The 12,346-nt window shown below is 38.6% G+C and overlaps 1 protein-coding gene across 1 annotated transcript in view; it reads right to left on the bottom strand.

The window, feature by feature from the left end:
* The window catches only part of DCAF10 (DDB1 and CUL4 associated factor 10), a 37,163-nt gene that overhangs the window by 5,701 nt on the left and 19,116 nt on the right, over positions 1-12,346 (bottom strand). Inside the window, exon 4 of the mRNA XM_053700015.1 lies at positions 9,518-9,898. Coding sequence (XP_053555990.1) covers positions 9,518-9,898 — 381 coding nt within the window. The remainder of the gene's footprint in view (positions 1-9,517; positions 9,899-12,346) is intronic.

Raw genomic sequence — 12,346 nt, 5'->3', positions numbered from 1 at the left:
ATTCAGTTTAAGAATTTCCAGGAAAAGGAAATGCTTTTATCGCAATCTAGGAAGAATCAACCTGTGCGATTTAGAGGGAATGTTCTGCAATTCTTTCAAGACCTCTCTACACACACTCTACAACGGAGGAAGGAATTCACTCCAATCACCACCTTGTTATGGACTAAAAAGATCCCATACTGTTGGGGATCCCCGACGCACATCTGGACCATTAGGAACAACTCTCGCTACAAATGTAGGACTCCGGAGGATATCCCAAGACTTTGCTCCACATTGGACCTAGAACCCCCCTTCTGGGTCCTCCTCCCTTGTCCACACCTTGTCCTCCCCACCCAAGAGACAAAACCCACCAGCTGATTCATGGCACATCGTCTCACAAAAGATGAACAAATCAGATACGGCCGCGTCAAAAAGCCAAACTGCTTCCAGTCCTGCTTCTTCGACCCACTCTACCTAACAACTTCTCCACCTTGAGTGTGTCAAGACCCTGGACGTTGTACAGACATGTAACTGAGGTTCCACGTAAGATTGGGCAAGTAAATGCACCATGTGTTTGTAACCCCTTGAAATCTTACTGGTTTTACACCCCAGTACAATTGCTCCCGCTCTTCCAAACTCCCCCCCCACCCTCCCTTCCCTGATCCGGCCTTTCCATTCCACTATACCTCACTCTCTTTACCCCCCTACCCCTCCTGTTTTTAATTCCCTTTGGCCAGGGTATTCTGCTCTACCAAAATTAATAGATCCACATACCATAGGGCTAGTAGTGGTCTTACCCCCTAACCACTCTCACTTATGCCCTATAATAGGAAGAGAGTTTTTTTCTCCTTTAGTTTACCTTGTTGGTAATTTCATGTTTTGTATTGTTGCTAATATTTTATTGTTTTCCATTACTTTTTTATTACCACAATGTTTGCTTAATGTATTGTTCTCATTTGCAGGAACCTACTCACACTTACACACACACACACACACACACACACTGCATCACTGTAATGTTCCCCCTCCTTAATTGCCAGATATCCCCTTACTTTCCCTGCAAAAATAATGGCTAACGGCACCAAAAAAGAAGTACAGAAGTTAACCCTTCTTTCCCAAAATGCTAGAGGTCTGAATACACCCCATAAAAGAACTAAAGCTCTGCTAGATCTATCTAAAACACAAGTAGATATACTGTTTCTTCAAGAGACACACTTTAAACGTAACAAAGAGCCCAAATATTTTGGCAAGACTTACACCACTCATTACCACAGTTCCAACAGTTCTAAGAGGGTTTTTAAGAGGGAGTTAGCATCCTCATCAGTAAATCAACCTCTTTCACACTTGTACAATGCGCCAAAGACTCTGAAGGCAGATATTTGGGCCTAGTAGGCTTACTCTATGGCAGACCTACCACACTAATAAACATATATGCCCCTAACTCCAACCAAATTGCATTCTTTAAAAATATCCTTAACAAAATTACAGACATCACTAAAGGACACACCTTTATTGCGGGAGATTTTAATATCCCCTAACATCCCTCTAAGATTAGTTCAAATCCAAGCATAAGAATATAAAAAAAAAAAAAAAAAAAATTACAAATACTCTTTGGAGAGGAATGAGAAACCTCAATCTATATCACACTTTGTGTCTTATACACCCTGAAACACGCGACTATACCTTTTTCTCCCATCCCAATAAATCTCACAGCCGCCTTGATTATATACTTTTAAATCAAGCAGCACTGGCCCTAGTTAACAGATGTGACATATCCCCCACATCATGGTTGGAACACTCTGCTGCAAAACTCCAACTATCTTGGTATAATACACCCTCAATACCATACCAATGGAGACTCGATGAAACCCTTTTAAACAACTCAGCAAAATTATAACAGAATATTTTACTCTTAATATGCACTCTGTCGACAGCAAATACACCTTATGGGAGGCACACAAATGTGTGCTCAGAGGAGAGCTGATCAAGCTTAAAGCCCAGCTTTTAAAAACACACAGACAGTCCTACAAAAACTTGTCAGATTTATTTGCTAGATTAGACCTTGCCCATAAGCTATCCCCAACTGACCCACTCATAATAAATGACTTACATCAGACAAGACTTGCGCTTGATAGCTTTTTACAAATTGAATACCAAACATTACGCATAAAAACAAAGAGTATGTTCTACTATGAAAGTAACAGATCAGGCAAACTATTGGCTAGAGCACTGAAAAAGAAAAAATTAAAAGTCGCACATATACGAAATCCATCAACCTCACTCCTCAGCCACTCTTAAAACTACTAAGGATATCCTCCAATCTTTCCATGAATACTACAACGCTTTCTAAATTCAGATTTGACCAGGCCTTTATAGGGAAAAAATTCTCTATATATAACCAACCATTAGCTAAAGTCAAATTAAACGACACATTATCCCACCCATTTCAGATCTCTAATGGTACAAGACAGGGTTGTCCCCTTTCTCCAATATTATTTGTCCTTGCCATGGAGGTCTTGGCCTCCCATATCCGAAATAACACTGATACCCAAGGTTTCAAAATTAATCAATATGAATACAAAACATCCCTATATGCGGACGACATTTTATTGACACTCACACAACCTGTCTCCTCGATTCCACCCCTCCTCCAAACTCTCCACACTTATGGTTCCTTTTCCAATTTTAAAATCAATATTACCAAATCAGAACTTCTTTCCATTGAACTTCAGGCAGATGAGCTGAAAACAATACAATCACTTGCTCATTTCTGCACACAGCAACAATCTATCAAATACCTAAGAATACACATATCCACTTACAAGTCCACATTACTAAACGCAAACTTTCAAGCCATAGCTACAACCACACAAGCCCTCCTGCGCTCCTGGAGTAACAAGCCCCTATTGTGGGTGGGCAGAATCAATGCTGTTAAAATGATTCTTCTCCCTAAACTTTTGTATCTTTTCCAGACCCTCCCTATTCCTCTACCGTCACCATTAATACACAATCTACAAAAACTAATCACAAAATATATCTGGCAACATAAACGGCCCAGAATCGCAACTGCAACACTATACCTCCCGAAAGACTTAGGAGGCTTAGGGATCCCAAACCTGCAACAGTATAGATTGGCCACCTTCCTTACCAGAATCATCAACTGGTGCAAGCATTCATCTCACAAAGAGTGGGTTCTTTTAGAACACCATTTGTCTAATACTGACCATCTTGGGAGTAAGTGTTGGCTCTCCCCGAAATTGAGGAACTTACCAGCTCATCTTCCATCAATTACTGCTGAAACTTTTCACTTATGGGATACATTAATCAAAAAGCATGGTTATAATATCCACAATACCCTCCCTCCCCCCTGACCTCAATATTAGAAAACTTAGACTTCCCCTTTCAGCACCCAAGGCAAGCAATAACACTACCTCATATAACCAAATCTATACCTTGCCAAATCCTCATAGATAACGGCAAACCCAAACCTCAAATCGAGATTATACCCCACCTAGGTCCCGTGTATAAAAACTGGTTTCGTTACACTCAGATGTCAGATTTCCTCATGAGAAACACACACAAAACCCAACTTGCGCGCAACTTAACTAATTTCGAAAGTATTTGTCTCTGAGACACTTTAAATAGAGATCTCTTATCAACCTCATATCAACTACTCATGCACCCATACACTACCTTCCTTCCTATGTAAACAAGTGGGAAAAAGATCGGCACACACCAGACTCAAAAAACATGGCAACACATCTTCTCCTCCATGACCAAATTCTCATCTTCTATATACACACTAGAGATGAATGTCAAATTTTTATGCAGATGGTATTACACACCGTCCCGTCTGCACACAATCTTCCCCACGTCCTCCCCAACCTGCTGGAGAGGTTGTGATATGGAAGGCATCCCCACTCATATGTGGTGGACCTGCCCTATCGCTCAATCCTACTGGTTGATGATCAAGACCGAAATAGAAAAGGCACTTTCAATGACTCTAGACCTAAACATCTGGTTTTTCCAACAACAAATTCACTAAGATTAAATGTAAATTGAGACTCACATTACTGACCATTATGGTCAGTAAAAAGACTTGGAGGGAGATAACCTACCAATCTCTCCAGCTGGAAAAGTACCACTACACACATAGTAGACGTAAAGATGATTATCATTCCATCTGCTTCCTTTGGGAAGAATATCTGAATCAAGTATCACAACCAACATGACTACTTCACCTCCCTCAGGGCCCCCCCTTACACCCACAAACACTTAGGAAATATGCATATACAACTCCTTAGCCACTGGTTCATTAGCTTGCAAATTTAATAGAATTAGGCATGCTTGGAGTCAGCTAATTGAAGGATTGCTTTACTTGTTATTGCCCATTATACATTTCAACTTCTCTATGGCTGCCACTTCTATGCCTCCCTGCGAGAACTATATCGTACGATGTTTAACTTATGTTGTTTTTGTTCTTTGTATTTCATTGTCATGCAATGTTCCTCAGCAAACAACTGTGACCTTCCCCTAGACGGTCTCATTCATACTGATTTTCTTTTTTTGTATGATTCCAGTAACTTGTTTCTATTGTTTGCTTTATCTTCAATAAAACTTTTTCAAAACCCCAAAAAAAAAATAAAGAAATTTGACTTTACCAGCTTCAACATAAAACAGTCATAAACCTATTGCATGCTGAAGGTTAAGAGATGGGTAAGGTTATACTGAGTGAAATTGTGTCTAGTGAAAAAGTGTGTGAAGTAAATAAAATGTTTTTTATATGTAGTATGTCAGTTTTATAGTGTGTTCATTGCATGAATAATAAAAAAAGGAAAGAAAAAAAATAAATAAAGATGTAATTCATTTATGTGCATTTACATTTTGACCGGTATGCCCTTAAAGATCAACATAGAAGATATTTTATTTCTCTCTTTTTTTAAAGAGAGATATATGCAAGACAGATGCAATTGTGGCAAATTTAAAAAAAATCTAAGATTACAGAAAATGATGGGCTTTCTGTGGAGAGTTGCTGTTTTTTGGGTGATATGATTGGTAAAGATGTAGGAAAGTATTAGAGATGACTGTTATAACCTGTGCCTTTAAGAGAGTGAGTGACAGTTTTGCATTATAAGAAAGATAGAGGTTGAAAGGGATATGAAAAACAAATACGTATTTTGTGATTCAGAGTATACAATTAAAAAACAAAACAAACAAAAAAAACCTTCCAATAACTTCTATTATCATATTATCATGTTTTGCTCCCATGTTATTCTTTTTTTTTTAGGAGGTTGTCATAACAAGGATACATAAGATAACCTGGATACAGAAGTGCTCCAAAACGAGAACATAAACAAAGCACATATTTAAGTCTAGAGCTGCAACAACTAATCGTCATAATCGATAATAATCGATTATGAAAATAATTGTCAACGAATCTCATAATCGATTAGTTGGTTTGCAATTAGTTGGTCTGTGCACAACACCAGCTGCTTCACTCCAATGAGCTCCTGCACATGGTATTGTGTTTTATGGTTATGTCCTTAGCCTAAAGGACGTCTACAGACGTCTATTTTTCACTTTTTCAGGACAGAATAAGTTTACAACTACCCCTGGCTTATGTGCAACTCAGATATAATAGTCATCATTTGTATTGTTTATATTAAATCAGGTGATTTGGAACTATGCTTTTCATGATATAGCGCCAAGCTTGTTATTTACACCTTGCCCCTAGATTGATGGGAGTTATTTAAATTGATGTGCATTATTATCTGTTTGCACAATTATTAGCGTATTGCTTGCTATTGCTGATTATATGTACTGTATAAATAAATGTGTAAGGCTTTGTCCTGTTATTGATATACAGTCCTTAGCGCTTTTGATTTTGTTTTTTAATATTTTTAATAAATGGTGATATGTACCAGATTCAACCTTTATAAGTATATATTCGTTATTTTTAGAGCGGACTAGACATTTCCCCTAACCTTATAGCTGGTTATTTACCATTACATATAGATATTCAAGATATTTTTTATGTTAGAATAAAGTCAAGGGTTACTTTATTGAGAGGCCCCTTGCCAAGGTAGAAAACACTTAGCATTGGTGAAGAGCTAACAAAGATAAATATCCCACTTTGGTGAAATTGGCAAAACCCTACTTATACACCTCAACAGCCTTTTCTCTGCTGCAGGAAATATAGCTGCAAACAGAGAACCAGCCTTAGCCAGAAGCATGTGGACATGTTGAGATTTTTGCATTTCAATGCAAAGTTTCTGAAAGAGTGAATAACTGAATGTTATTAATAGTGATAGTCTAACTCTTTCTAGTTCTACCTCTTTTCAAACAGTTTGTGGTTTTGTTTTGTTTGATTATAAAACTGTGCTCTGCTGCTTAAAACTTGAAGAAACAGTTGTGTTAATGTAAAGTTTAGTCTGAAGTTTATATTTGTAACACTCATTATGTGGATTTTATTTAAAACATAGAAAACTATTATTGATTCTCTTTTAATCCGATTAATCGAAAAAACATAATTTATGTAAGAACTTACCTGATAAATTCATTTCTTTCATATTAACAAGAGTCCATGAGCTAGTGACGTATGGGATATACATTCCTACCAGGAGGGGCAAAGTTTCCCAAACCTTAAAATGCCTATAAATACACCCCTCACCACACCCACAAATCAGTTTAACGAATAGCCAAGAAGTGGGGTGATAAGAAAAAAAGTGCGAAGCATATAAAATAAGGAATTGGAATAATTGTGCTTTATACAAAAAAATCATAACCACCACAAAAAAGGGTGGGCCTCATGGACTCTTGTTAATATGAAAGAAATGAATTTATCAGGTAAGTTCTTACATAAATTATGTTTTCTTTCATGTAATTAACAAGAGTCCATGAGCTAGTGACGTATGGGATAATGACTACCCAAGATGTGGATCTTTCCACACAAGAGTCACTAGAGAGGGAGGGATAAAATAAAGACAGCCAATTCCTGCTGAAAATAATCCACACCCAAAATAAAGTTTAACAAAAAACATAAGCAGAAGATTCAAACTGAAACCGCTGCCTGAAGAACTTTTCTACCAAAAACTGCTTCAGAAGAAGAAAATACATCAAAATGGTAGAATTTAGTAAAAGTATGCAAAGAGGACCAAGTTGCTGCTTTGCAGATCTGGTCAACCGAAGCTTCATTCCTAAACGCCCAGGAAGTAGATACTGACCTAGTAGAATGAGCTGTAATTCTTTGAGGCGGAATTTTACCCGACTCAACATAGGCAAGATGAATTAAAGATTTCAACCAAGATGCCAAAGAAATGGCAGAAGCTTTCTGGCCTTTCCTAGAACCGGAAAAGATAACAAATAGACTAGAAGTCTTACGGAAAGATTTCGTAGCTTCAACATAATATTTCAAAGCTCTAACAACATCCAAAGAATGCAATGATTTCTCCTTAGAATTCTTAGGATTAGGACATAATGAAGGAACCACAATTTCTCTACTAATGTTGTTGGAATTCACAACTTTAGGTAAAAATTCAAAAGAAGTTCGCAACACCGCCTTATCCTGATGAAAAATCAGAAAAGGAGACTCACACGAAAGAGCAGATAATTCAGAAACTCTTCTAGCAGAAGAGATGGCCAAAAGGAACAAAACTTTCCAAGAAAGTAATTTAATGTCCAATGAATGCATAGGTTCAAACGGAGGAGCTTGAAGAGCCCCCAGAACCAAATTCAAACTCCAAGGAGGAGAAATTGACTTAATGACAGGTTTTATACGAACCAAAGCTTGTACAAAACAATGAATATCAGGAAGAATAGCAATCTTTCTGTGAAAAAGAACAGAAAGAGCGGAGATTTGTCCTTTCAAAGAACTTGCGGACAAACCCTTATCTAAACCATCCTGAAGAAACTGTAAAATTCTCGGTATTCTAAAAGAATGCCAAGAAAAATGATGAGAAAGACACCAAGAAATATAAGTCTTCCAGACTCTATAATATATCTCTCGAGATACAGATTTACGAGCCTGTAACATAGTATTAATCACGGAGTCAGAGAAACCTCTATGACCAAGAATCAAGCGTTCAATCTCCATACCTTTAAATTTAAGGATTTCAGATCCGGATGGAAAAAAGGACCTTGTGACAGAAGGTCTGGTCTTAACGGAAGAGTCCATGGCTGGCAAGATGCCATCCGGACAAGATCCGCATACCAAAACCTGTGAGGCCATGCCGGAGCTATTAGCAGAACAAACGAGCATTCCCTCAGAATCTTGGAGATTACTCTTGGAAGAAGAACTAGAGGCGGAAAGATATAGGCAGGATGATACTTCCAAGGAAGTGATAATGCATCCACTGCCTCCGCCTGAGGATCCCGGGATCTGGACAGATACCTGGGAAGTTTCTTGTTTAGATGAGAGGCCATCAGATCTATCTCTGGAAGCCCCCACAATTGAACAATCTGAAGAAATACCTCTGGGTGAAGAGACCATTCGCCCGGATGCAACGTTTGGCGACTGAGATAATCCGCTTCCCAATTGTCTACACCTGGGATATGAACCGCAGAGATTAGACAGGAGCTGGATTCCGCCCAAACCAAAATTCGAGATACTTCTTTCATAGCCAGAGGACTGTGAGTCCCTCCTTGATGATTGATGTATGCCACAGTTGTGACATTGTCTGTCTGAAAACAAATGAACGATTCTCTCTTCAGAAGAGGCCAAAACTGAAGAGCTCTGAAAACTGCACGGAGTTCCAAGATATTGATCGGTAATCTCACCTCCTGAGATTCCCAAACTCCTTGTGCCGTCAGAGATCCCCACACAGCTCCCCAACCTGTGAGACTTGCATCTGTTGAAATTACAGTCCAGGTCGGAAGAAAAAAAGAAGCCCCCTGAATTAAACGATGGTGATCTGTCCACCACGTTAGAGAGTGCCGAACAATCGGTTTTAAAGATATTAATTGATATATCTTCGTGTAATCCCTGCACCATTGGTTCAGCATACAGAGCTGAAGAGGTCGCATGTGAAAACGAGCAAAGGGGATCGCGTCCGATGCAGCAGTCATAAGACCTAGAATTTCCATGCATAAGGCTACCGAAGGGAATGATTGAGACTGAAGGTTTCGACAGGCTGTAATCAATTTTAGACGTCTCTTGTCTGTTAAAGACAAAGTCATGGACACTGAATCTATCTGGAAACCCAGAAAGGTTACCCTTGTTTGAGGAATCAAAGAACTTTTTGGTAAATTGATCCTCCAACCATGATCTTGAAGAAACAACACAAGTCGATTCGTATGAGACTCTGCTAAATGTAAAGACGGAGCAAGTACCAAGATATCGTCCAAATAAGGAAATACCACAATACCCTGTTCTCTGATTACAGACAGAAGGGCACCGAGAATCTTTGTGAAAATTCTTGGAGCTGTAGCAAGGCCAAACGGTAGAGCCACAAATTGGTAATGCTTGTCTAGAAAAGAGAATCTCAGGAACTGATAATGATCTGGATGAATTGGAATATGCAGATATGCATCCTGTAAATCTATTGTGGACATATAATTCCCTTGCTGAACAAAAGGCAATATAGTCCTTACAGTTACCATCTTGAACGTTGGTATCCTTACATAACGATTCAATAATTTTAGATCCAGAACTGGTCTGAAGGAATTCTCCTTCTTTGGTACAATGAAGAGATTTGAATAAAACCCCATCCCCTGTTCCGGAACTGGAACTGGCATAATTACTCCAGCCAACTCTAGATCTGAAACACAATTCAGAAATGCTTGAGCTTTCACTGGATTTACTGGGACATGGGAAAGAAAAAATCTCTTTGCAGGAGGTCTCATCTTGAAACCAATTCTGTACCCTTCTGAAACAATGTTCTGAATCCAAAGATTGTGAACAGAATTGATCCAAATTTCTTTGAAAAAACGTAACCTGCCCCCTACCAGCTGAACTGGAATGAGGGCCGTACCTTCATGTGAACTTAGAAGCAGGCTTTGCCTTTCTAGCAGGCTTGGATTTATTCCAGACTGGAGATGGTTTCCAAACTGAAACTGCTCCTGAGGACGAAGGATCAGGCTTTTGTTCTTTGTTGAAACGAAAGGAACGAAAACGATTGTTAGCCCTGTTTTTACCTTTAGACTTTTTATCCTGTGGTAAAAAAGTTCCTTTCCCACCAGTAACAGTTGAAATAATAGAATCCAACTGAGAACCAAATAATTTGTTTCCCTGGAAAGAAATGGAAAGTAGAGTTGATTTAGAAGCCATATCAGCATTCCAAGTCTTAAGCCATAAAGCTCTTCTGGCTAAGATAGCCAGAGACATAAATCTAACATCAACTCTAATAATATCAAAAATGGCATCACAGATGAAATTATTAGCATGCTGGAGAAGAATAATAATATCATGAGAATCACGATTTGTTACTTGTTGCGCTAGAGTTTCCAACCAAAAAGTTGAAGCTGCAGCAACATCAGCCAATGATATAGCAGGTCTAAGAAGATTACCTGAACATAGATAAGCTTTTCTTAGAAAATATTCAATTTTTCTATCTAAAGGATCTTTAAACGAGGTACCATCTGACGTAGGAATGGTAGTACGTTTAGCAAGGGTAGAAATAGCCCCATCAACTTTAGGGATTTTGTCCCAAAATTCTAACCTGTCAGGCGGAACAGGATATAATTGCTTAAAACGTTTAGAAGGAGTAAATGAATTACCCAATTTATCCCATTCCTTAGCAATTACTGCAGAAATAGCATTAGGAACAGGAAAGACTTCTGGAATAACCGCAGGAGCTTTAAAAACCTTATCCAAACGTATAGAATTAGTATCAAGAGGACTAGAATCCTCTATTTCTAAAGCAATTAGTACTTCTTTAAGTAAAGAGCGAATAAATTCCATCTTAAATAAATATGAAGATTTATCAGCATCAATCTCTGAGACAGAATCCTCTGAACCAGAAGAGTCCAAAGAATCAGAATGATGGTGTTCATTTAAAAATTCATCTGTAGAGAGAGAAGATTTAAAAGACTTTTTACGTTTACTAGAAGGAGAAATAACAGACAAAGCCTTCTTTATGGATTCAGAAACAAAATCTCTTATGTTATCAGGAACATTCTGCACCTTAGATGTTGAGGGAACTGCAACAGGCAATGGTACATCACTAAAGGAAATATTATCTGCTTTAACAAGTTTGTCATGACAATTATTACAAACAACAGCTGGAGGAATAGCTACCAAAAGTTTACAGCAGATACACTTAGCTTTGGTAGATCCAGCAGGCAGTGGTTTTCCTGTAGTATCTTCTGGCTCAGATGCAACGTGAGACATCTTGCAATATGTAAGAGAAAAAACAACATATAAAGCAAAATAGATCAAATTCCTTATAAGACAGTTTCAGGAATGGGAAAAAAATGCCAAACATCAAGCTTCTAGCAACCAGAAGCAAATGAAAAATGAGACTGAAATAATGTGGAGACAAAAGCGACGCCCATATTTTTTGGCGCCAAATAAGACGCCCACATTATTTGGCGCCTAAATGCTTTTGGCGCCAAAAATGACGCCACATCCGGAACGCCGACATTTTTGGCGCAAAATAACGTCAAAAATGACGCAACTTCCGGCGACACGTATGACGCCGGAAACGGAAAAGAATTTTTGCGCCAAAAAAGTCCGCGCCAAGAATGACACAATAAAATGAAGCATTTTCAGCCCCCGCGAGCCTAACAGCCCACAGGGAAAAAAGTCAAATTTTTGAGGTAAGAAAAAATATGATAATTTAAAGCATAATCCCAAATATGAAACTGACTGTCTGGAAATAAGGAAAGTTGAACATTCTGAGTCAAGGCAAATAAATGTTTGAATACATATATTTAGAACTTTATAAATAAAGTGCCCAACCATAGCTTAGAGTGTCACAGAAAATAAGACTTACTTACCCCAGGACACTCATCTACATGTTTGTAGAAAGCCAAACCAGTACTGAAACGAGAATCAGTAGAGGAAATGGTAAATATAAGAGTATATCGTCGATCTGAAAAGGGAGGTAAGAGATGAATCTCTACGACCGATAACAGAGAACCTTATGAAATAGACCCCGTAGAAGGAGATCACTGCATTCAATAGGCAATACTCTCCTCACATCCCTCTGACATTCACTGCATGCTGAGAGGAAAACCGGGCTCCAACTTGCTGCGGAGCGCATATCAACGTAGAATCTAGCACAAACTTACTTCACCACCTCCCTTGGAGGCAAAGTTTGTAAAAACTGATTTGTGGGTGTGGTGAGGGGTGTATTTATAGGCATTTTAAGGTTTGGGAAACTTTGCCCCTCCTGGTAGGAATGTATATCCCATACGTCACTAGCTCATG

Source organism: Bombina bombina, chromosome 2 (assembly GCF_027579735.1).
Source record: "Bombina bombina isolate aBomBom1 chromosome 2, aBomBom1.pri, whole genome shotgun sequence".
NCBI lineage: Eukaryota > Metazoa > Chordata > Amphibia > Anura > Bombinatoridae > Bombina > Bombina bombina.
This window is presented reverse-complemented; position numbering and strand designations above follow the sequence as displayed.